Source organism: Nicotiana sylvestris, chromosome 3 (genome assembly GCF_000393655.2).
Source record: "Nicotiana sylvestris chromosome 3, ASM39365v2, whole genome shotgun sequence".
Taxonomy (NCBI): domain Eukaryota; kingdom Viridiplantae; phylum Streptophyta; class Magnoliopsida; order Solanales; family Solanaceae; genus Nicotiana; species Nicotiana sylvestris.
Genome location: NC_091059.1, coordinates 205,115,140 through 205,142,097, shown reverse-complemented (window position 1 = coordinate 205,142,097; position 26,958 = coordinate 205,115,140). Strand labels below are relative to the sequence as shown.

At 39.1% G+C, this 26,958-nt stretch overlaps 1 protein-coding gene across 7 annotated transcripts; it reads left to right on the top strand.

Annotated features, from left to right (window-relative positions):
- The first annotated feature begins 394 nt into the window (after positions 1–394).
- Positions 395–25,690, top strand: LOC104234935 (uncharacterized). Of its 7 annotated transcripts, none has more exons than XM_070171399.1 (13): positions 395–594; positions 1,695–1,851; positions 2,011–2,135; positions 3,018–3,162; positions 3,953–4,194; positions 4,374–4,451; positions 22,237–22,562; positions 22,639–22,749; positions 22,830–23,317; positions 24,349–24,517; positions 24,685–24,924; positions 25,035–25,169; positions 25,339–25,690. In XM_070171399.1, exons 3-13 carry the CDS (start codon positions 2,030–2,032, stop codon positions 25,468–25,470), a joined length of 2,172 nt encoding a protein of 723 aa, XP_070027500.1. In that variant the 5' UTR covers positions 395–594; positions 1,695–1,851; positions 2,011–2,029; the 3' UTR covers positions 25,471–25,690. The 7 variants fall into 7 exon arrangements, with proteins under 7 accessions (XP_070027500.1, XP_070027501.1, XP_070027506.1 ...); XM_070171400.1 differs by having other exon boundaries at positions 25,035–25,240; positions 25,339–25,461; XM_070171405.1 differs by lacking the exon at positions 25,339–25,690 and having other exon boundaries at positions 25,009–25,130.
- The last annotated feature ends 1,268 nt before the right edge of the window (positions 25,691–26,958 follow it).

Here is a 26,958-nt window from a genome sequence, read left to right as displayed (position 1 = left end):
ATAGGACCATAATCATAGATCGTTTTCATCACATTGATAACATAAAAATTTACTCTTCTTTTGTTCAACGTTCACTATTTATTTTTTCTTTATTTTAATCAGTTTAGAGTCAAATACTTCTAAATTTAATCATTGTTTAGATAATTAGGATAATCTAATTTAGTTAATAGTTAATCACAAGTGTTTGTGGGTTTGACATCCTACTTCTAATTACTTTATTATTTAATGATCGCGTATACTTGCGTGTGCGTTTGGCCGCAACAATATTAAATATGACTAACTATTATAAGGAACAAGACCAGATTTATTAATAACTGAGAGCAAAAGTTTAATTATTTTCAATTAACCGCGCTATTCTCCTTTTTCACCCGTGGTTCAGTATTTAGGAAATTTCCCAAAACTAAAAGAAACAGAAAGGCATAAAACCGAAATAAAGGAAGCAAGAAAGGTTTGTCCAGGGATTACAGCAAAATCACACCTCTCGAACACTGTATTTTTCTGATTCTTGTTCTTGGCCGGAGTTGACAGCAGTAAGCTTACGATTCGAAATTCTTTATACTCCGCTCACCATCTGACGCCCTTGTTTTACTAAAGGTCTGAACCCAAACCATTGTTGATTTCCCTCTTCAAATTTAGTAATTTTGTGCTGTCAATAGTGTGTGTTTCTTCCTAATTACTTGTTACGCGGTTCTGCTTCTTGTCGTTTAATTTGAATTTTACTTACTATACCTTTTTACCCTCCGAGCATTAAACTGAATCACAACATATCTGGCCTATAGTACCCCTGCATTGTGTTTTCTTGCTATTCAGTATATTACTATTTTCATTACTGGAAAATAAATACATTGAGCTAATTATGTCTTTTAGGGACTATCTTAGATCTTGCATTGGCTAGACAAATTTTTACGTCGGACACTACGGTTTATCAACCCCTTAATACTAAAAAATTTCATCAAAGCACTATCAAATTTTTTAACACTGAAATATTTTCTGTTCACTAACCAAACACGTGTGGGACTATATTGAGTTTGTTGTTGTTGAAACCAAACACTGGAATATTTTTCAGAAAGTGACTTACTTATTTTCCTGAAGATATTTTCTGACATATTAAACAGTAGTTTGGTTATCGGGATTAGGATTATAATCCTGTGATAGAATTTGGTATTTTATTTATCCCATGTTTGTTTTTATGGGTATAAGCTAAGACAATGGGGTATTAACGATGTGGGATAACAATCCTTTGGATATCCCGCTTTGCAACCAAACAACTCCTTAAGGGTTTCATGTGTCTACTGTGCTAGTGGTCATTGGGTCTTAATACTTTTGTAACTACTAAGGTGGCGAGCTAGCTGGATTCTACTCCATTGGGGCTCTTAGTTAACTCTTAAACTTTGCGGCTCTTCCAAGGAATTGAAACAAACAGTAGAAGGAAACATGTCGTGTAGTCATCCATACATACACTAGGATAAACACAGAAACGGGCAGATATACCTTGTATATGACATTGCTCATCCATTGAAAATCATACTCGTAAAGCAAATTTATTGGAATTCATAATTCTTCTATCTTACTTCCGAGAGCTTGTTTCAATGGATTGAAAAGCTGAGTCACTTGTTGAGCAGAGAAAGGATGAACTTTATGAATAAACTTAATTTGTTTTTTTCTCCAATGTAGTCACTTCTTTGATTGGACAGGAAACGTTAATATTCTTCTCCCACACTCAGCACAATCAGAGAAGGTCTTCCTGGCTTCTGCATGGACTTCATGGATTTTTCTGCACGGACCGGATAGGATTTCCTGGTCCTTAAATCAGTTGGGAGATGTTTTCCAAATGAAGTCATCACCTTCAAGGTAAATTACATTCTTATTCAACTTTATTTCAGCGTGATAAAGGAAAATTTTGTTCTGTTTTACTGTTGGAATTGCTGGGATTACACATTTATGTCACAGCTTTGATATTCTGGTTTTTGATTTATTAAGACAATGACCATTCAAGTACATGATTTTTAGGCATAGCTGAAAGATCACCATGCCTCGTAAGGTAAATTATGGAGTTAATTACGAGGAAGATTTTGATGACTATGAAGATTACGGTTATGACTATGATGATGGGTATGGTTATGCAGAGGAAGATGGTGAGTACCTCAGTCTTTCTAGGGAGCTTGAGAGATTCCCAATGCTTAAGACCTCGGGGCTGCATAATTCCGTTCCATCTCCCCTTAAACCCTTAACTAACAAGAATAGCAGAAGGCATTAATCATACTGAGATTACTTTTTGTAATGCTGACTTACCCTTGTCGATGTCATATTTGAATAGAAGTATTTTATTTACTTCCAAACTCATTTCTGCAAGGTAGAAATTCATAGTATTGTCCATTAAACTGCAATGGCTTGCTGTATAGTGTTATTTTTCTCTGAACTGTTACAGCCACCATTAATGGGTTATCATTCCGTTGTTGACTATGTTTCTTGAAGTAGGTTGGTGGAGAACATGTAGTTGTTCTGTGGGGCTGCTCTGTACTACTCACTGGGATTCGTAGAAGGATAAAAATACTTAAAAAACTACTCTAAACTATTTCCAGGCTTTAGATATGATTGTTTAACTTCTTGGAGGACTCTCAAAAAGTTACATCCCCTGCGTCTCAATTTTTACCTTCCATGCTAGAATATCCCAAAATTTTTGGTACTCTTCTACAGATAATGATATCCTATGCAACTTCCTGACCATTTATATTGAGGTCCTTAATGCGATGTTTTCCTCACAACACTAAGCTTGCAAGTAGTACTATTATTTCTACTATGCTTATCGGTATAACAAATAAATCAGTTGAACCATTAAGTTCTCAGCCAGTTAGACTGTTACATGAGAGAACACAGGAAATATCAATGAGATTTCTTCTTTGCATAGTTAAACGTTTATGGTTGAATACCATGATCTTGGGTCCTGGAAATAGTGACACCCTTAAATGCTAGAGAACTTTGAAGAACTCAATATGTGTTTTATTAATTTTCTACAGGTACGCCACCAGAAACAAGGTCAAAACAGGAGTTGGTTAATGCTGGGGTTTGGCGTTGTCCCATTTGCACATTTGATAATGAAGATACTATGAATGCATGTGATATATGTGGAGTCCTTCGTCATCCATTGGTCGAAAAATGCAGGTTAGCAACTCATGAACCTGTCCTCAGTCTCTATATATGTGTGTCTCTGTGAAATTTGTTACTATGCTTAGCACACTTATATACAGCTTTGCTAAGTGTATTTTCCATCTTCATTGCAAAATATTTTCTTTTGGGGGCGCCAGTGAGAGGGGAACTGTCTTTTTCCATTTGATTGGTTACAATTCTCCTTGATGTTATTTCATGCTTTCCTTATAGCTAACTTGTCTGCTGGTCTATATATGTTCTCTATGAAATTTGGTACTACCCTATAGTACACTTGTGAATACTAGCAGTATGGGCCAGGGCATGAGAAAGCATTTTCTTTTTTGGGGCTGGGAAGAGGAACTGTTCCTGTGGGTAGTCCTTTGGTCGCATTCTGCTTGATGTTGTTTCATGGTTTATTTATAGCTACTGCTGCACTTGTATGCTGTCTCTGAAATTTGTCGTTGCCATTTAGTAAACATGTGAACTGCTTTGCTTACTTGCTCTATGCACCAAAGCATATTACAGAACATGAGAAACCATTCTCTTTGGAGGCTAGGGAAATAGAAGCATTACATGGGTAGTCCATCTCTTAATGTTATTTCATGCTTTATTTATCTACCTTTTACAGAGCAATTCTTATTTGAAGGTTTTGGGCATTTTCCCACTCTGTTCTTAGTCTGCCTATTTTAAAAGTTATCAAGGGTCCCTATCTTATATGGACAACATACCTATTTTTACATCATTATATATAGGTTTTATCTGTTTTGTTTGTTGTTTCATGTGTGGTCTGCTTGCTGCTTCATAGAGTAGATGGTTCCCATGCAGTTGGTGGCATATGTAAAGATTCTGGAGCATCTGTAATGGCCAAGTCTCTGTTTGCTTCACTGCTGCTTCAGAAACCAAAAAAGGCTGTAAATTTTGAAGCACAGAATTACTCTTTTAAGACCGAAGACTGCTTTAACCTCTACAAGCCTGGAAATATGTGTGGACAGTTTCATGATTTACACAGAGCTTTTTGTTCTCAAAGCCATTGCAAGATTGATATAGGTCTGCACATGCTCCAGCCCAGGATGCCAGTCTATAGACATAAATTGTGCACTTCCTTTTTTTCCCTCCCCTTTGCTTGAAAAATTGTGTTTGCTACATTATCATACTTCTATCTCTGTTCAGTATTTGGCCATCTTTGCTTTTAATTCATTTTCTCACATATGCTAATGATGGTGCAGTACCTTTCAAGTTTGACTCCCAGTCTCCAGATGATTCAGTACTGAGTGGAATAATACCATCCAGATTACGTCCCAAAGGTACTCTATTCATGCTTCTGATTCAATTATTTTGTGTCCTATTTCCTTAAGATGTTCTCTTGTTAGGGAAAGAGTGCTTCTAGAATTGAAGTCCGTGGAGTCAATGGTGGAGGTTGCACTCGCTTTAGTTAACTGCAAATATAAATTAGAAATTGAATAGAAAGTACCTACAATCAGTAAATGTTAGTTTGTATGAGTCCACCAAACAGTAGAGTACCTGGTCCTCTATGAGGTTGTACTGAGAATGCTAATAAAACAGTAAGTAAATAAGACACGGGATTTTTACGTGGAAAAATCCCAACTCAAGGGGACAAAAACCACGACCTACACCTGTAGGCTTTCAACTTCACTAACTTGTAAACACCTATTACAAGCCACTTTGTAACGACTCCATTACAAAGAATTCAACTCAACTAACTTGTGATACTCTTACCACAAGCCACTTTGTCACTCTCTAGTTACAAAGACTTTAACTTATGACTAAACTTAGTCACAACAAAAACTCAAAGAGTTTACGGATTTTACAAGAGGGTTCCTAATCAACGCTTCTTGCTAAGCAACTTAGGAGATACAATAAGAACAATCACAAAGTTACAACACAACTAAGGACAACAAAATACTAACTTTAGGAACTGGTCCGTAGTAGCGTTTAACTTTGTTCTTCAAGCTCGTGAGAATTAATTTCTCTGTTTTTCAAAAGGCTTGAATGAGAAACTGAAGTGTTCAAGTGATGTTTTGATATAACTCATTGTTGATACACCTTGATGACATCACTTGAAATGATGTAAGCACTTTAGTTGGTCAAGGAATAAGTGGCCACTGGAAACAGTGCAGTGCAGGCAGAAACAGTGCAGTCAGTCATGTCGCTTCCAGCCGTGTCCCATTGACTTCGTACTGCTATGAGGAAACCACAAGAGTATCAGGTCCTTGTTTGATTCTCTATCCCCTGAAGCTATAACAGTTCACATTTAGCTGGAATCCATTAACTTGCAGTGTAGCCCAAGTGTGTCAGGTTCCCTATCCGGTCCTTGACAAAGTTTGTTAGATCATCAAAACATAAGTCAAAGACATTGAAAACCTATCAATTTCCCCCTTTTTGATGATGACAAACTTAAACATTGATAACGTGTATTTAGAGCAAGAAGAACCAGATAAAGTAACAGGAACTCATAAGTTCCCTCTGACTTTATGCCTTCCTTTTGGAATCATGTTTCCCCTGACTTTTATTTTTATCTCGATACTTTATTTATTCCCCCTTTTGGCATCATTAAAAAGACACAAACAGTCAAACAACATAAAGAAGTCCAACCTAGCTAACTCATGCCACATATGTGCACACAACATGATAGAGAAGATAATTTAAAATTCAAGCAATGAGACAATAAAAGAGGATAAATTTTATATAGACAAAGATTTTATATGCCTTTGCTTTTTAAGCAAAGGCAACATTGGACTGTTAAGACGGGAGCATTACTGTTTCATCCCAACCACATCAAAAAAAAAGAAAACAAAACATCAGCTAGAAAATTTAAAAGAAACATTCCATAAACTGGTCACTGAAGGGGTTCTTAGGGGGCGGGGAGGGCTGCAGCAAGTGTTTGGAGAACTAGGTCTATTCGGGCATTGGCCGACTTTTGCTCATTGAGCAGTTCTACTTTCAAGTTCTCTACTTGCGCCCTGAGATCAACATTCTCTTTTGTCAAACGAGCTACTTCATCATTTGACGCCGGAACCCCTTGGGCTCGCTGACCTTCCAGGATAGCATTCCTAGCCTTCAACCGGCGAATCTCCTCAGTTGCACTATTTTGAGCATTAATGAACTGTGAGACGGTTGATGTACTTCCTACCCCCTATTCTTTTCTATGCACTCGCATTCTTCCAACGTTGTCTTTGAGAAAGTCTGCTTCTTAGTCCCTACCTTGCCTTGCCCCAATGGCACCTCGAAGAACTTAAACACTCGCATAAGCAGAAACCCGCAGGGAAGGCCATGATTACCATTCTTGAAGGTTGCTACCTTTTGCATGTGTTCAATCATAATAGCAGGCAGACTTACAAGAGTAAAGATATCCAGAGTTGTTCCATCAAAAACAGGTCAGACTTAGAAGTCATGGACCTTCTTTCAGCACGAGGCAATAGAACTTTGTTTACCAATTCGAAAAGCAGTTGATAAACAGGGAGTAGTGCCTTTTTGTGGATCTGATCCCCCTTTTGGTTCGCATTGTCTTTTACCACGGTGTTTCGGAAATTATACTGACACACATCCTTCACACCGGACACACCAACTGTAGGGACTTTAAGATTTCCCCAAGTACCTTTACATCGAACACAATATCTACTCCGTTCACCAAAGCACAAATGTGGTCGGTCTCAACGGGAAAAAGGCTAGCAAAGAAACTTTGAACCTCATATACCTTAGGCGCATCTATTTGGAATAGGTGCGCCCATCGTTGAAACTCAACCATTTCAAGAACTTGTCGCATACCAGCCATCTCAGAGATTGCTGGGTCAAACGTACGACCCAACAGAACCTTTTGATGCCTTAGGCGTTCTGAAACGGAACTGCCTTCACTCCTCAGTCTCTTCACAGAACCAGGTTGATGAATAGTTTCAGACTTGCATTTGCCGGACTTCCCACCACTTGATTTCTCTTTTCCCTTAGGCTTGATTAACACATCCTCATCAGACATCGAGGACTCACTCACAACATCCTTCAACTTGGAACTGGGGGTTGAAACTCTCTCTACTGAAGCAGGCTGCTGCTTCTTCTGGGACCGTCTCACCAATGAACCAGGTTCTTCTGGTGTTTCCTCTTCCACTTCTACCACAAGGACTGCTTTAACACATATGGGCACATTATCTTTCATCAACCTCCTCCTTTGCTTCTTACTACTTTTTTGGCTCTTTTGAAGGGCAGAGTCGTAGGCCACTTTAGCTTGCAACGTGGTAGTAGGTCGCTTGGTGGAAGACTTAGGAGTGGACACCACCCTTCACTTAATTATGAACGCATCAAGAGCCGGGTTGTCTAAATCCTCCTCATCACTGGACCTCATCTTAGGAGCTTGAATGTCTAGAGGCGCAACAGCAAATGCAAGAGCAGAACTGTCCTGGGAATGAGACCCCTGACCTGGGTCCTATGGAGAGGGATCAGGTGCCTCATGTGAGGGCCTAGTAGTTTCTGCTAGTGCAGCGTCCTCAACAGTCGCTATGGCTCCTTCTTCCCCCATACCTTGTACCTCGTTTTTCTGAGAAATTATCTCATGAAGGACACCGTCAGCAGATACCACAAAGATAGTTCCAGCATTTTCTTCCTCAATCGGCACCACTGCCACTACGGAATCTGCAGCAACAATGGCGGAACCCTCTGCGACCTCATTGCTTTGACCTTGTTCTTTGATTAGTGGGAACCTCAGAAGATAGAGAGGATGGATCAACAATTTTAGGGGTTTCTGAAATGGAGAGAGACGGGGAATCTGGGTGAGGAGTGATTTCAGCGGGGAGAGTAGGAGTGGTTATAAAAGACTTAGAGGGGACGAAAGACTCCATAGGATTTTCAGTACCAGGGATGACTGAGGCAGGGATGTCGGAGTTTGTATCAGCCATTGAAAAGATGGAGTGAAGGTACTCTAGGAAGTTCTAATGGAAAACTTATGGTTTGTGGAGAAAAGAAGAGGGTTTTATTAAGGATGGATAATTATGAAGAGAGAGATAGGGACCGGTTCTGAAACGGTGGTTGTGCATGAAGAAGTGCAACGTTTCAGAGGTAGATGGAACGATTTAAAGTGAAGAGACGTGATAGCAGGATCTGAAAAGGTGGATGACATGGCAGATGTTTTTTGTACCTTTTTAAGATGTGTATTAAAGAATGCACAGAACTACTCACCTTAGGTACAAGAACCAGGTTCTTGACCTATTATTTGAAAGTATCAATCCTCTTTTATCGTCCATGCACTGTATTTACAGCTTCTATACTCATCATGCGTGTTTACCTGCAACGATATTGAAGTGAGTTAGACTTGACCAGAAAACACTTTTAGCTAGTTTTACCTGAAGGTGATTTTCATAGCCAAATGATGAGGAATCAGGTCCTCAATTGGGCTTTAGCATCCCCAGCTTCACTCTGTTTCTTTCAAAATGTTCCCTACTTAATGCTTTGGTGAAGATATCTGCAATTTGGTCTTCTGTTCTACAAAATTTCATACAGATCAACCCTTTCTCCACATTGTCCCTCAGAAAGTGATGCCTCACATCAATATGCTTGGTCCTTTTGTGTTGAACTGGATTCTTGGCCATGTTGAGTGCACTGATGTTGTCACATAGAAGGGGCACACTCTCAGTGTGTACCCCAAAATCTTCCAGTTGCTCCTTAATCCATAGGAGTTGAGCACAGCAGGATGCTGCAGCTACATATTCTGCTTCAGCTGTTGAAAGAGCTACTGAATTTTGCTTCCTAGTTCCCCAGGAGATGAGACATGATCCTAGAAAGTGAGCCATTCTAGAAGTGCTTTTCCTGTCCACAAGATAACCTACATAGTCTGCATCAACATATCCAATGAGATTAAACTTGTCGCATGAGGAATAATAAAGAACTAGGTCCTGTGTTTCTTTAAGGTATCTTAGAATTCTTTTGGCAGCTTTCAAATGAGATTCCTTGGGATTTGATTGAAACCTTGCACATAGCCCCACACTGAAGACAATATCAGGTCTGCTGGCAGTAAGATAGAGAAGAGACCCAATGATGCCTCTATACATGGTTTGATTCACAGGAGATCCAGTTTCATCCATGTCCAGTCGAGTGGCCGTCACAATGGGAGTATCTATCACCTTTGATTAGGGGTGTCAATGGATATTCGAAAACCGACTAAACCGACCAAACCGTACCGCACCGAACCGATTTTTAGGTTTCTTTTTAAGAAATCGTAGGTTTTTATATAAATCTGTAACCGCACCGATAATTAGGGTAGGTTTTTTATTTTATAAAAATAAACCGAAAAAATACCGAACCGTACCGAATAAATTTTACATGTAGAAAATATATTTATTTAGTAAGTTTAAAAGTAATAATGCATTAAATTTTCTTTGGGCCTTGGAATTATGAAAACTATTACAAGCCAACAAGTAATTAAACTCAAAATACTAATTCTTAAAACCTATTATGCTACTTCTACTTAAACTAAGTTATTTCAAGTATCTTTATTAGCAAGACACAAAATATTCTAGCGATTATGAGTAGCAAACTACAATGTATTGAATATGTTTCCTTTCATATAATTTGGATTTATCTTTTTGAATATTTAATCTTCTATATATTTTATTCTTGAGTCCCAACTTGGTATATCTTTCAACTCGTGTGATTTATATTTTCTTTGCCTTTGTTTGATTTCTTTTACGCTATTGTAGAATAGTTGATGGATCTATACTCTAGCCATCTTTTTTTTTAATTCATCACCCTTTAAACAGTAAAAATGTCTAGATAGTTTTGCTAAGTCCAATAAAATAATGTATGTTATTGCATTCTACTTCTACTGGTGAATTTTACATGATCAAAAAAAATACCGAAAATTAACCGAATCGTACCGATACCGAAGAGAAACCGACATGATTGGGACGGTTTCGAAAAGTCTAATTTTGGTTATACATAATAGAATAACCGAAAAATTGGTATGGTACAAATTTTATAAAATAACCGGCCGAACCGAACCATTGACACCCCTACCTTTGATGCCTCCATGTCAAACCTCTTCAAGAGCTCCCTGATGTATTTTTGCTGACAAATGAATGTACCCTTTGAGGACTGTTTTACTTGAAGACCCAAGAAGTTTAGTTCCCCCATCATGCTCATTTCAAACTCACTTTCCATGAGTTTTGCAAATTCTTCACACAAAGACTCAGCTGTTGCCCCAAATATGATATCATCAACATAGACCTGAGCAATGAGCAGGTTCCTTCCCCGTTTCTTTAGGAACAGGGTGTTGTCAATTTTCCCTCTTTTAAAACCATTTTCCAAGAGGAACTTTGACAGCCTTTCATACCATGCTCTAAGAGCCTGCTTCAACCCATGCAATGCTTTGTCCGGTTTAAACACATAATCAGGGTGTTCATGACATTTAAACCCCGGAGGTTGCTTCACATAGACTTCTTCCTTAAGAAGTCTATTCAGAAAAGTACTTTTGACATCCATTTGGAATAAGGTGAATTCCATGTGAGATGCGAAAGCTATTAGAATTCTAATAGCTTTCATGCGAGCGACCGGAGCAAACGTTTCAATAATCAATCCCTTCCTCCTGATTGTAGCCTTGAACCACTAGCCTGACCTTGTTCCTTGTGGTATTTCCATGTTCATCAAGCTTGTTCCTGAACACCCACCTAGTTCCTATAATGGTTCGATCATTGTTCCTTTCAAATTGATGTAACTCATCTTGCATGGCTGTAATCCAATCCGCATCTTTCAAGGCTTCCTTGATATTCGCGGGTTCTATTTGGGAGAGAAAGGCTGAGAAGGCAAGTGAATTTCTGGCATTTGACCCGGTTTGTACTCTGGAATCTAGAGGGGTGATTATGTTGTCAAGAGGATGAGAGCTTTTGTGTCTCCAGTTAGACGTCTAGGGTTCGTTTGTAGAGAATGTGGTACATTTGACTGGTTTTCCTGTGTTCTTCTCTCAGGTGCTAGTGGAGTACCCTGAACTGCGTCAACCACTCTTTCTTCAGCTTCAGTGGTTGTAATTGAAGTAGCTGGTTCCATTGAAGATGAGGCATCATTGTCTTTACTCAGCTCTTTTACTTGGCTCATCATATCTGCCTTTCCATTTGTCATGTCAATGACTTCACCAGGGACTAGTAAGGGTTCTCCATCTTAATCTTCTTCCGCACTTTTCTCACAGGATGGATAAGACTCATCAAAAATAACATGAACACTTTCCTCAACACATTGAGTCCGCTTATTGTATATCTTGTACGCTTTGCTTTGAGAAGAGTAGCCCAAAAATATTCCTTCATCGCTTTTGGCATCAAATTTACTAAGCTGTTCCTTTCCATTATTGAGAACATTGCATTTGCACCCAAATATTCTTAGGTGAGTCAGCTTGGGTTTCCTTCCATTCAACAACTCATATGGGGTTTTGTTCAGGAGTGGTCTGATCATGCACCTGTTCACCAAGTAGCAGGCAGTGTTGACCGCTTCAGCCCAGAAGTTCTTTGCAATTCCACTGTCGATTAGCATTGTTCTTGCCATCTCTTCAAGAGTTCTGTTCTTCCTTTCCATTACTCCATTTTGCTGGGGGAGTTCTGGGAGCTGAGAAGTTGTGAGTGATGCCATTTTCATTGCAGAAATAATCAAATTTGGCATTGTCAAATTCTGTTCCATGATCTAATCTAATGCATGCGACTCCAAGCTCCATCTTCACCTATATTTTCTTCACAAATGCCACAAACACCTCAAATGTTTCATCTTTAGTTCTGAGAAACAAAGTCCATGTGAATCTGGAGTAGTCATCCACTATCACGAAAATGTATCTTTTTCCTGCCCTGCTTTGCACTCTCATAGGACCACATAGGTCCATATGCAGAAGCTCGAGTGGCTTTGAGGGGCTCACATCCCTTTTAGACTTAAAAGAGGACTTCACATGTTTTCCTCTAGCACAAGCATCACAAACTTTTTGCACCTTGAACTTTGACATGGGCAGACCATGGACCAAGTCCTTCTGAATTAGTTTGTTCAGAAGAGAAAAGCTTGCGTGCCCCAATTTTCTGTGCCACAGTTCAACATCATCATCAACAACTTTTAGACAACTCAGATTACCACTTTGTAAGGATTCGAAATCAGCAACATAGATGTTCTTGTATCTCTTGGCCACAAGTACCACTTTACCGGTTACCAGATCAGTAACTGTACATATCTTGGACAAGAATTCCACCTTGTTTCCTTTATCACAGATCTGGGAGACACTCAAGAGACTGCACTTAAGGCCGTTGACATAGTACACATTTTCAATAGAATGAGTGAGTGACTTTCCGACTTTTCCAACTCCAAGAATGTACCTCTTTTTCCCATTGCCAAAGTATACACTCCCTCCTTGCAAGGATTTTAGTGAAAGAAAGTCCATGGTGTTCCCAGTCATGTGCTTTGAACACCCACTATCCATGAACCATTGTTGACCGCTTTCTTTCACTTTCCCCTGCACACGAAGATCAAGAGTTAGTTTTAGGAACCCAAGCAAGTTTGGGTCCCTTGTAGTAAGAAAGAGGATGAATAAGAGCTCTTTTAGTCCATGCGGGTAATATGCGTTTTTTGAGTGAAACCTGGTCCCTCTTTTGTAGTAACTTTTTCAGCAAACACTTTGTTTTTCTGAACAGATTGAACCCTGGCCTGACAATTTTCTTTGAAGTGCCCATTGTTCCCACAGTGGGTACAAAGCCAGTTATCAGGAACAATGACGTAATTGGTGTGAGGATTGTAAGGAGTTTTCTCCCTTTGGAACCCTATTCCCTGCCTGTTTCCACCATTATATTAGTGTACATGGCAGTTATAGCTTCTGAGGGCCAGGTCCACTTTAGGGACTTTTCAAGATCATTTTTTACTCTTTCCAGTTCAGTTTGGAGGTGCTTGTTTTTCTCAGTTTCAACATACATCCTAGTTCTCACAGCTTTCAACTCATTTTCAAGCCTAATGTGTTCCTCACTGGCTATCTCTTTTCCTTTTCCAGTATTTCCAGGTTTAGACTTAGTTCCTAGTACTTCCATTGTTTCCCTAAGGTCTGCAATTTCTACCAAGAGATCATCTCTTGTTTTATCAGCTTCCCCTAGTTCTAAGATTAGGTCATCCTTATCCTCCACAAGGTTATGATAGGCATCAATCAATACATTAGCTAAAGACATAAGTTTCTTAGGAGAGTAGGATTTCAGATTTCTCTGAACATCCCTGAAATTTACCTCTGTCGTCATCGTCTTCATCATCATCTGATTGGGCCATCAAAGCAAAAGTTGAGTCATATTCATTTTCCTCGCTTTCAACTGCCATCATGGAACTATCGCTAGCATCAGTTTCATCTTCTGACTCACTAGAGGAATCCCACCATGCTGCAAGAGCCTGTTTCATCCCATGGTCAGCAGATCTCTTTCTTTTGAAGTTCTTGAGAGGAACCGGGTTCCTCTTAGCTGCTTTCTCAGGGTTGTACTTGGAGAAATCTTGCTTCAAGAGAGGACAGTCTTTGATGAAGTGTCCAGGCTTTCCACACTTATGACAGAGATCATAGTTTTTTGGTTTGCTAGAGCTGCCCCTTTTTAGCATTTCTCCATTTCTTCTGACCATCTTCTGAAATTTTGTTAGCGGAAACGTAAAAGAAAGAACACAAGATTTAACGTGGTTCGGATCAAAATAATCCTACGTCCACCAGAGAACAATTGCCCTTTTAATATTAACAAAGGAAGGGGAGATTTCCCAATTACACTTAAGAGAATTTCTCTCTTAACTCTCTACTCACTACAATGTATTGTATTATTTTGGGATGATTTCTACAAGTGAAGGAGTGCATCTATTTATAGAGGTAAAGACCTCCTCTTGATGTCATTGGTGACATCAAACTACCTCCTCTTGATGTCATGGGTGACATCAAAGGAGGAAGCTTCCTCCTAGCATCCACACCAACTCTTTCCACCAACTCTTCCAATTGGCATGCCATTGTTGACTAAACATAAACCAACATTTTCAATCTCCACCTTGGTTTGCGTTTCGAGCGTGTGAACAACTCTGGCCAAAACTTCTAAGCTTACTGGGCAACCCCGTTGTAAGAAACAAGAAGAATCAAACCATTGTTGAACATACCACCTCCACCTAGCAACTGTTCTCTTCGGAGTTGCATCAGTTGATGCACACCCCCGCCAAGTCCTTGCAGTGTGCAAACTTAGCGAGCGGGACTATCTTGGTCAACATGTCTGCAGCATTATCGTCTGTGATAACCTTCACGACCTTGATAGTTCCCTCATCAATAACATCTCGAATAAAATGAAATCTGACATCAATGTGTTTAGTGCGCTCATGAAATCTCTGATTTTTCATTAGATGAATAGCACTCTGACTATCACATCTAAGAGTTGATTCCAGCTGAACCAAACTCAATTCCGCTACTAAACTTTTCAACCAGATAGCTTCCTTTACCGCCTCCGCTGCTGCCATGTATTCTGCTTCTGTCGTAGACAAAGCGACAATCGACTGCAAAGTCGACTTCCAACTGACGGCACTGCCAACGAGGGTAAAGATGTATCCAGTTGTGGACCTTCTTCTGTCAAGATCTCCTGCATAGTCAGAATCCACATAACCGAGAATTGAAATACCTGTACCACTTTTTCGAAAGGTAAGACCAACACCAGAAGCTCCTTTGAGATATCTCAATATCCACTTGACAGCTTCCCAATGCCTCTTTCCTGGGTTGGACATGTATCTACTTACCACACTTACAGATTGAGCAATATCTGGACGTGTGCATACCATAGCATACATAATACTACCAACTGCACTGGCATAAGGAATCTTTGACATATGCTCCACCTCATCCTCGGACTGAGGCATTTGTGACTCTGAAAGTTTAAAATGAGGAGCTAATGGTGTACTTACAGGCTTGCACGTTTGCATATTGAATCTCTCGAGAACCCTTTCAATATACCTCTTCTGAGAAAGATGTACAACATCGTCTTCTCTTGAAATCTCCATACCAAGGATTTTCTTTGCAGCTCCTAAATCCTTCATGTCAAATTCCTTACTCAATAGTTTCTTCAAAGCATTTATCTCTGTAATGTTGTTAGCAGCAATAAGCATATCATCAACATACAACAGTAAATAAATCATTGAGTTACCAGACATCTTCTTGTGATACACACAACTATCAAATGCACTCCTTGAGAATTCATGTGTAGTCATGAATGCATCAAACCTCTTGTACCACTGTCTAGGGGATTGCTTCAAACCATACAAAGACTTCTTTAGTTGGCATACGTGATCTTCTTTTCCCTCAGCTAGGAAACCTTCAGGTTGATCCATATAGATTGTCTCTTCTAGATCACCGTGTAAGAAAGCAGTTTTGACATCAAGCTGTTGAAGCTCCAAGTCAAATTGTGCAACCAATGCTAGTAGCACGCGAATTGAGCTATGCTTCACGACCGGAGAGAAAATCTCATTGTAGTCAATTCCCTCCTTTTGGCTGAAACCTTTTGCAACCAATCTCGCCTTGAACCTAGCATCTTCCACTTCAGGAATTCCCTCTTTCTTTCGGTAGACCCACTTGCATCCAACTGTCCTCTTCCCCTTTTGTCTTTTCACTAAGACCCATGTCTGATTCTTGTGAAGAGACTCCATCTCTTCAGTCATGGCTAACCGCCATTGTGCGGCATCCTTGCAAGAAGTTGCTTCAATATACGAGGAGGGCTCCAGATCTTTAATCTCTTCTTGTGCAGCTACGAACGCATATGCAATCAAGTTTGCTTGATTTATAAGGCGTTCCGGTTCTCGTGTCTGCCTCTTCTCCCTCCCCTTCGCAATTGTGTATGGTTCATTGACAGCAAGTTCTTCAACGCCTACATCTTCTGACTCATCTTTAACCTGAGTCTCTTGATCCTTTTCCTTGGCAAGCTCCACCGGAAGCTCCACCTGCTCGTTGTTCTTGTTTCCTGAAAACTCCACGGAAACTTTACGGGGATCAAGTATAGAGGATTCATCGAAGGTGACATCTCTACTAACTATAAATTTGAGTAAAGACAAACACCAAAGTTTGTACCCTTTTACTCCATCCACATACCCTACGAATATGGCCTTCTTAGCCCTTGGTTCAAGCTTTCCTTCATTAACGTGATAATAAGCTGGACACCCAAATACTCGTAAGTATGAATAGTTAGAGGGTTCACCTGACCATACCTCATTCGGAGTCTTAAAGTCAATTGCCGATGCTGGAGATCGATTGACAATATGAGCAGCAGTGTGAACTGCTTCAGCCCAAAATACTTTGGACATTTTGGCTTGTAGGAGCATACAACGAGCCTTTTCAAGAAGAGTTCTGTTCATTCTCTCGGCAACTCCATTCTGCTGTGGGGTATGCCTGACAGTCCTATGTCTTGAGATCCCATGAACCTTGCAGAATTCATTAAACTCTTCATTGCAAAACTCCAAGCCATTGTCTGTGCGAAGATACTTGATTTTCCGCTCCATTTGATTTTCAACCAAAATCTTCCACTCTTTAAATGCTTCAAAAGCATCACTTTTTGCCTTCAAAAAATACACCCAAACCTTTCGTGAGAAATCATCAATAAAAATGAGAAGATACCTCTTTCCGCCCTTCGATGGAAGTTTAGAAGGACCCCATAAATCTGAATGGATGTAGTCTAGCACTCCTCTTGTCTTGTGTTTGCCAGTGCTGAAGCTGACCTTCTTCTGCTTCCCTAGAACGCAGTGCTCACAGAAGTCAAGCGTGCTGATCTTCTCACCTTCCAAAAGTTTACGATTGCTCAACATCTCCAGTCCACGTGCGCTCATATGACCCAGTCTCATGTGCCATAGTCTTGCCTTGTCATCATTAGATAACTGCACTGTAGATGCATTTGCAGAGCCAACAATGGTGCTTCCGGCCAATGTGTAAAGGCCGTTCTCCAGCTTGCCTTTCAGCATGACTAAAGAACCTTTAGTCACCTTCATAGTTCCTGCTTCGCTCATGTACCTGTAGCCTTGTTCATCCAGAGTACCCAAGGAGATCAAATTCTTCTTCAGATCAGGAACATGACGGACTTGTGTAATAGTCCTCACGATTCCATCATGGCAGCGAACCCGAACTGAGCCAATGCCAACTATTGCACAAGTTGCATTATTGCCCATTACTACGGTTCCTCCACTTTTCTCGTAGCTGCTAAACCAGTCTTTTCGGAACGTCATATGCAGAGTACAAGCAGAGTCTAACACCCATTTGTTTTCATAACTACTATTATTATTACACGATGTTGTTAGTACATAATCATTATCAAAATTATGTACCTGTTCAACTGTAGATGCACTCGCCTTTTCCTTGGACTTTGACATTGGGCAATCTCGTTCAAAGTGCCCCTTCTTGCCACAACCCCAACACTCTGTATTCTTCTTGTTCACACGAGACTTTGATCTGTGCTTTGATTTGGTCTTTCCCTGTTGGCTAGTCCGGCCTCTTACAAAGAGGCCACTTGCCTGGTCATCTCTATCTCCTTCAATGTGCCTCCGCACATCACTAGAGTTAAGTGCCTGCCGCACTTGCTCAAGCTTGATAGGCTCCTTGCTATACATCATTGAATTCTCAATATCACGATATCCTGAAGTCAATGAAAATAGCAAAGCACATGCAAGCGTCTCCTCCTCCCTTTTAATTCCTGCAATCTGTAAGTCCATGACAAGTTTATTAAACGCATCTAAATGATCTTGTAACGAAGTACCTGACCCCATCTTAAATGTGTGAAGACGCCGTTGTAACAACATTCTTGTTGTCACTGATCGGTCTTGGTATAGCCCTTCTAGCTTTTCCCACAACTGTTTGGCCGTCTCTTCGGTACCCGTACTCACTTCACAAAGCACGTTAGGTGCAAGGGATAGTTGGATTGCACTCAATGCATCCCCTTCAATCTTCTCCTTGTCGGGAGCTGATATATCCGTAGGATACTTTCCGTCAATAGCATGGATTGAACCTTCCCTCCGCAGTAACGCCATCATCTGGATCTTCCAGATATTGAAGTTGTTGCGTCCATTGAATCTATCAATTTCAAACTTCATGGAACTCATATTTGCTTGTTCTTTCTCCTTGGATCGTTAAAGAATCCTGTCGCTCTGATACCAATTGTTAGCGGAAACGTAAAAGAAAGAACACAAGATTTAACGTGGTTCGGATCAAAATAATCCTACGTCCACCAGAGAACAATTGCCCTTTTAATATTAACAAAGGAAGGGGAGATTTCCCAATTACACTTAAGAGAATTTCTCTCTTAACTCTCTACTCACTACAATGTATTGTATTATTTTGGGATGATTTCTACAAGTGAAGGAGTGCATCTATTTATAGAGGTAAAGACCTCCTCTTGATGTCATTGGTGACATCAAACTACCTCCTCTTGATGTCATGGGTGACATCAAAGGAGGAAGCTTCCTCCTAGCATCCACACCAACTCTTTCCACCAACTCTTCCAATTGGCATGCCATTGTTGACTAAACATAAACCAACATTTTCAGCATGCCATTGTTAACTAAACATAAACCAACATTTTCAAATCTTTTGGTTAAGTAAGCCATGTCACCGTCTTCGTCACTTGAGTCATTGCTATTAGCTTTGATTACCAGGTTCTTTTCTTTCTTTGATTCTCTTCTTTCACTGTCTATCTTCCTCTTCATCTCGTAGGTCTTCAGATTTCCAACCAGCTCTTCTGTGGTCAGCTCCTGCAAGTCCTTTGACTCAGTAATAGCATTCACCTTGCTTTCCCATGGACTAGGCAGAATACTGAGGATTTTCCTCACTAGCTTGTTCCTAGGAATGGTTTCACCAAGTGAGTGTAACTCATTTATGATGGAAGTGAATCTTGTGTGCATATCTTGAATAGATTCATCGTCCTTCATCCGGAAGAGTTCATACTCGGTAGTAAGCATATCAATCTTAGATTGTTTTACTTGGGTGGTTCCCTCATGAGCTGTTTGCAAAGCTTCCCATATCTCCGTGGCAGTTGGTCACGCCCAACTATGCCTTATAAAAAGGATATGCGGACGTTGCAAATACAATCTGGGTATTTAGCCCAGAGTCGAACCCACAAGGAATTAACATATCAATTACTTTCGTTAGATGTACTAAACTCTACGGAATCAACTTCCCAAACATTGTCAATAACAATTGATGGTATCTCTACTAACTAAGAATGAATGTAATTAAACAGCTTAAAAATAACTATGATTTAGTTGTAACAATTAAGAGAAGGTTCTAAGGCTATAATTTCCCCTATTGATGGAATCCCTTCAGGTTATGCTTAATATAGAATCACCAAATCATCTCTATCAATCATGAGCACTCCTCTTACCGTAAATCTCTCCCGAGTAATCACGATAATTTACTAGACGCACTCTCCCGAGATACGCTAGCGGGCTTTGTTTATTACAACTCACTTTAGATTGCACCCAAGGCTTCGTTATTCCTAATCCCGCCTTTAAACCCACAATTATTGATCCCTCATATATTTTGAGATTGGTGTTGTTCAACAATTACCTAAATATGCACTCTCTCCCGAGTTATGCACATTAAATAGGCACAACTAATTGATGATCCTGTCAATTAACTACAACAAGCATGTAGTTGAACAAATAGAGATTAAAATGGCAAACTATATTAACACAATCAAGAACTTCATACTTCAATAGGTTCCATCAAACCTTAGAATAAATATTTAGCTACTCATACTAGTGTTTATCACTACAATAATCAAATTCATCACAAATCATAAAAACAAAAGGAAGAAATGAAGAACTTGATGTTGAATCCTCCTCCTTGCCTCTTGCCTCTCCTTTTCTTGCACTAAGCTATCAAAAGCTGCATAATACCTCATTGGGCGAGCTTGACCTTCTATAGGTTAAGTGAATTTCCCCCCAAACTTCCAAGTTTACCCCTGAAAATTAGTCTTCCGGAACTGGACTAGCGCGGCCGCGCTAGTGGACTAACATTCTGCCTCGACCATCTGGGCTAGCGCAGTCGCGCTAGTGGACGCTCTAGTCTAGGCCTGCATTTCATCTGTTCTTTTCCTCGTCTTCTCGCGTGCTCAGCTCCAAGGGGTTTTGTTCTTGCTTCAATGTAACTCCAATCACAGCTATAAAGCCTCATCCAAGCTCCTCACTCCTGAAACATGTGAAATTCACAATTATAGCCCATTTTTCATCATTTAACTATATTATAACATTGAAACATGATAAAGCTGGGGTAAAAACAATCGCCAAATTATATAAATCTTCTTGGCATTCTTCTCCACAGCTTTCCTGTTCGCGTCGGTGTATTCTTTACTGGTTTTTGGCATTGAAAATGAAGTTCTTCCAGTACCTTTGTTGGAACATAAGTACCGTCACATATGACATCCCATAACTCAGAATCCTCAGCCATGATAAAAACATGCATTCTTGTTTTCCACCACCCATAGTATTGTCCATTAAATCTGGGTGGTCGGTATGTAGATTGACCTTCTTCAAAATTTGGTGGAGCAGCCATAAGGTTCCTTCCTAAGTGTTAGCCTGATAGGAGAAACCCGCTCTGATACCAATTGTTAGTTTGTATGAGTCTACCAAACAGTAGAGTACCTGGTCCTCTATGAGGTTGTACTGAGAATGCTAATAAAACAGTAAGTAAATAAGACACGAGATTTTTACGTGGAAAAATCCCAACTCAAGGGACAAAAACCACAACCTACACCTGTAGGCTTTCAACTTCACTAACTTGTAAACACCTATTACAAGCCACTTTGTAATGACTCCATTATAAAGAATTCAACTCAACTAACTTGTGATACTCTTACGACAAGCCACTTTGTCACTCTCTAATTACAAAGAATTTAACTTATGACTAAACCTAGTCACAACAAAAACACAGAGAGTTTACGGATTTTACAATAGGGTTCCTAATCAACGCTTCTTGCTAAGCAACTTAGGAGATACAATAAGAACAATCACAAAGTTACAACACAACTAAGGACAACAAAATACTAACTTTAGGAACTGGTCCGTAGTAGCGTTTAACTTTGTTCTTCAAGCTCGTGAGAATTAATTTCTCTGTTTTCCAAAAGGCTTGAATGAGAAACTGAAGTGTTCAAGTGATGTTTTGATATAACTCATTGTTGATACAGGTTGATGACATCACTTGAAATGATGTAAGCACTTTAGTTGGTCAAAGAATAAGTGACCACTGGAAACAGTGCAGTGCAGGCAGAAATAGTGCAGGCAGTCACGTCACTTCTAGCTGTGTCCCATTGACCTCGTACTGCTATGAGGGAACCACAAGGGTATCAGGTCCTTGTTTGATTCTCTATCCCCTGAAGCTATAGCAGTTCACATTTAGCTGGAATCCATTAACTTGCAGTGTAGCCCAAGTGTGTCAGGTTCCCCATCTGGTCCTTGACAAAGTTTGTTAGATCATCAAAACATAAGTCAAAGACATTGAAAACCTATCAATAAATTAATGCAGCAACCATTATTCCATTGGCCTGATTGACGAAGATGGAGCCTTGATGGAGGGTTCCCTACAAGTGACCTCCTAGTCGAAAAGATATCTCTCTTTTTTGAGAATTTATGTGAGAGAGCAAAGGTGTCTGGTTGTTCCCTCTGAATTGCAACTGGACAGTGATGTGAATCATGTTTTTTCAATTATTTACTGCTCCTTCCCTCCAGGTTGCACAAAATGCTCCTTACTTTTTTTGTCCACCACTATCTTCTTACTCTTCTCCTTGGAAGAGTGAGTAAATACATGGCGTTTTAAGTTTTTCTTGTGGTTTGCCAAGTAAACTCAGTATGATTAGCCTAAATTTCTTGTAAACCCAATATGAGTCTTAGAATTCATTTAGGTATATCCGTGGAATTGTTAATTTAGTGCTTTTCATGAAACCTTTTTTCCCCCTTTTCTTTTCCCTGGATAACTTAGGTTGGGGTTCACAAATACCCTTTTCTAGGTTTGTATTGAATACTAAGTTGTGTAACTGTTTTCTTATGCGTTTTGTATCTTTTTTCTTTTTTTGGAGAGTTTGACATCTGTTATTTGCTTTCTTGCTCTCCTTTCAGTTGATACTGACAAGGTCTTACAGTTAAATGTCCCATCAAATAGCAAAGAACTAAGTACTGAAGTTAAAAAAGATTTGGCTGCTGAAGCGCATCCAAGCTCATACACATCATTAGCAAAAGATGATTTGAAGAATAGTGATTCTTCCTCGAAAACTAGGGGAAATGATGGTGTTACAAGCAGCTTGAACATGTCTATATCATCAAAGCCTCGCAGTGTGGATACTGGAAAGAGTGACAGTGCAACATCAAGCTCAAAGAATAAGCCTCAGAAAAGTGTACAGCCTCCTCGAATAAAAGATAACTTCAACCAGCTAAATCTTGCAATTGTAAGTCCTTCGTTTACATTTTCTTGATTTAATATATATTACACTGCTTTTTAGTTGCAAAATTTTCAATATGTAGGTTGGCCATGTGGATTCTGGGAAGTCAACGCTGTCAGGAAGGTTGCTACATCTTTTGGGGCGGATATCCCAGAAAGAAATGCACAAATATGAAAAAGAGGCCAAGCTACAAGTGAATATTCTTCATCCTTTTTGTATGATATTTCCAAATTTTTACAAGTTTATTGACAAGTCTATTGTCTATTTAATCAGGGAAAAGGGTCGTTTGCTTACGCTTGGGCATTGGATGAGAGTGCTGAAGAAAGAGAGAGGGGAATAACTATGACAGTGGGCGTTGCCTACTTCAACACAAAATGTTACCGTGTTGTTCTGCTTGATTCCCCAGGTCACAGGGACTTTGTCCCAAATATGATATCAGGGGCAACACAAGCAGATGCAGCAATTCTTGTAATTGATGCTTCAGTAGGTGCATTTGAAGCAGGTATTGATGCTACTGGAGGTCAGACGAGGGAGCATGCACAACTTATCAAAAGCTTTGGGGTGGATCAGATTATAATTGCTGTTAACAAAATGGACGCAGTGGGATACTCCAAAGAACGATTTAATGCAATTAAGAAACAATTAGGCACATTTCTCCGTGCTTGTAAGTTTAAAGATTCTTCAGTAGCATGGATTCCCGTAAGTGCCATGGAAAACCAAAATTTGGTGACAGGTCCAGCAGAAGCGCAGTTGTCATCCTGGTTAGCCTACTAGCCAACATCCTCCTTTTCCCTCTGTTTTTGTGGTACGGGTGTGTGGGTCTACGAAAGCACAACCTTACTAGTATAATTAATGTTAGTCACATCTCTCAACTTTATCACGCATAACAAAGAGTTCTTAAATAACAGGTAGCTGAAATTTAAAATAGCGAAATTCTTCTAGATATAAATAACCTAAAGGTCTAATTTACTTGTTAAGATGATGATTGTGCAATGAGTTAAATTTTGCTTAGTAATTGTAGTTCTACAATGTATATGGAAGTGAATATTGGACCAATAAAATCCAACATAATCCATAAGATGAATCTTGTTGGTATATACAGTAATACAGATTACAGATGACACATTCGACAAATAACACTAGAGAACACATAGAGAACAAAATGATAGAATATCGTGTGAGATTATTCCCCATATCCTGCATAGATCTCCATGTGCACCAGTTAGTAGGTTGCGCAAGATAATGATTGAAGATGATGAAAGGGGATGAGGCAGACATAAAATGATGAGGGATTGTCTTAAAGAACCTACAACCTCTAGAATCAGTGCCGATTTAGCTAAGAAAGGAATACATTGAAAATAATAGATCCATTTAGGCAATACCAACTAGTTGAGATTAATTTTTAGTTGTATTGTGCTTGCATTTTTTTTTTTTTGGATAATACTTGTATTATGCTTACATTAGATTAATGCGTTTCAAGAGTGTGTTATTTGGTCAGAAAACTTTATCCCTTGTATAGATAAGTTTGAGATTTAGAGAACTTTTAATTTTAAGAATCTCCAATCTGCTTCCGATATTATTTAGAATTGAAATGAAATAGACTTGAATAGAGCGGAATGGAAATGGAGGATTCAATTGTCTGAATCCAATTAATTTGGGATTGAGGTGCAGTTGACTGATATTGGCTTATCGAAAAAATTTAGTTGGCTTAACACAAATTAGTCGAGGTACCCTTGTTGTCTTGATTCTTGACAAACTCATAAAGTATGAACAAGACTTTCAAAACTTGCAGGTTCCAAGGTCCTTGCCTATTGGATGCAATAGACTCTCTCCAACTTCCTCAAAGAGATTACTCGAAGCCATTCTTATTGCCGATTTGTGATGTTGTAAGGGCACAGTCTCAGGGACAAGTGTCAATATGCGGTAAGTTGGAGAGGGGAGCTCTTCAAACTGGGAATAAGGTACTGGAGACTAGTAAAAAATTCCTTTCTTGTACCCTTTCTTCCTCTAGGTAACAGATGCTTTTGGGTGTCATTTCTTACCTAATGGTTTATGTTTGCAAATTTGTTTTGACTTACTTGACAGACTAATATCTATGTATTTAACACCGAGTTGTGAACATGTCCAGGTTTTAGTTATGCCATCGAGAGAAATGGCAACAGTGCGTTCTTTGGAATGTGATTCTCAGGTTTGTAACAGTGCAAAAGCAGGAGACAGTGTCACTATCAACCTACAAGGTATTGATGCAAATCACGTGATGGAGGGGGGTGTCTTGTGCCACCCTGAATTTCCTGTTCCAGTTGCAAATCATTTGGAACTGAAGGTTCTCATCCTGGACAATTCCATTCCAATTTTAATTGGCTCTCAGGTACTACCATCCTTTAATGGATTGCTGCAGTGAAAATTTTCAGAGATTTCTGTGCCATGTCTAATGTATAGTCAATGATTATAGAGAACTTGATATCTGGAACTGTGCAGTTGGAATTTCTTGTACACCATGCTAAGGAGGCTGCAAGAGTTGTGAGGATTTTGTCATTGCTTGATCCAAAGACCGGAAAGGAGACCAAGAAATCACCTCGATGTCTTCTGGCAAAGCAGAATGCTATCATTGAGGTTTTTGACAAAAAAACTATCATGCTTATTTTGTGTATTTCCTTTTCTTTTCTTTGGGTGGGTTGAAGCAGGTATGTACTTCTGCCTCCATGTGTAAGTTGAAAATCGGCTCATTAGTTTAACAGTAAAAAGATTACTCATCTCGATAAGCTTGTTTGTGATGATTTAGGTCGTTTTGCAAGGGATGGTTTGCATCGACGAGCATTCTAATTGTAAAGCTCTCGGAAGGGTGTCCCTCAGGTCATCTGGAAGAACCGTTGCTCTTGGTCTGGTGACTAGAATGATAGGGAAGAAGGAATAAAGAAACTTCCAATACCAGAATGAGAGCTTGTAAAGTGACGGGTACCTCCTTTTTCTCTTTGGGGCTGGTCAATCTTTACATGTACATTACAGTTATTCTGATAGGATTCCTTTTCTTGATATTTAGTTTCTTTCTTAATGTATTTATTTATGTATAATTTACTCGGAAAAGTGTAAACGCAGTGCTTGTGAAAGGGACAACTTTGATTCTTTCTTTCTAATTAGGTGCACAAGTATCGTATGCGTTTTGGACAAGTTTTAATATTTGAGAACGTGTATAACTTTGTTTAGACAGAGGCTGGTAGGTCATTCTATTCCGTTCCACACTCTCTGCACAAGCTTTTTGCGTGCCTTAAATTATAAATTAATTTTTCCAAAGAGGGAAGTGTTATTTTCAATTCAGAGTATAAAAGAGATTAAAAAAAAGGATATTGATTGTCCTTGTAGCCTCTTGAATACCATAGGAAATTGGTAATTTAAGTGGACTGCTGACTTATATCGATTCCAATGTTGACTTGGTGCGCTTTTTTTTAGTAATTTACTAGTTCCGTATTTCGCCAGATAATAACCCGTTTGTTTGGGCAGTTTTGGGACCAAGAGAGTTGAATACATTTGGTAAATGAGATGCATTCTTCAGACCAAATGGAAAGTTTTATTTGTTCGAATTTCTTTTGTTTATTTTTGTCGTTTGCTAATGACAACTTTTAAAATAAAATAAAATTAAAACCAACTAAATTAGCACAAAATAAAATGGAAACTTGAAATAATGGTAAAATTGTTTCGTGTGACTTATAGTTGTAAAAATAATCATTAATGCTTGCATTAGGATAAATTGTTTGCATCATACCTTAAAGGGTGCAATCCTTCTCCGAATCCTGTATGAATATTGGGGATGTTTTGTGCACCGGACTGTCCATTTAACTAAATTAGCACAAAAAGTTCATACCGACGAGTGCTCTCAACTCTGCAAAATTTAAGGTCAAATGGTTTAAAATGATGCAATTAACAGTAAACAAACCTCAAAAACTGCTAAAGTATATTCCCTAATTAAAATAAAAGGTAAAAATTGCACGGGGTGTCCTATTTGGTTGCTCCCATTTAATCTATACCCATTTTTTTTTAAAACTTTCAACTTGTACCCACTTTTTAAATAATTTTAGCCCCCTTTCTCCTCCTTCTAACTTTTACCTTTTATGTAATACGTATTTATTTTTGGTACTCAGCACACATTGAAACAATTTATGTTTGCTTTAAATGTACATCTGTATTCTGTAATATAATACCTTTAAAGTTGTTGTTCTACTCATAATAAGAATTTATGCTGAATACACTTATATATTGATAGTTCTTTATATTTATCAAGTAGGTTTAGAAGGGAACTTGTTTAAATAAAATTTGAATTCAAGAGTATTAATAATTCAGTAAGCAAGAAATAATTGGAGTTTAAAATTACAAAACGAAAAACAACAAAGCAGAAGCTGAAGAAGAA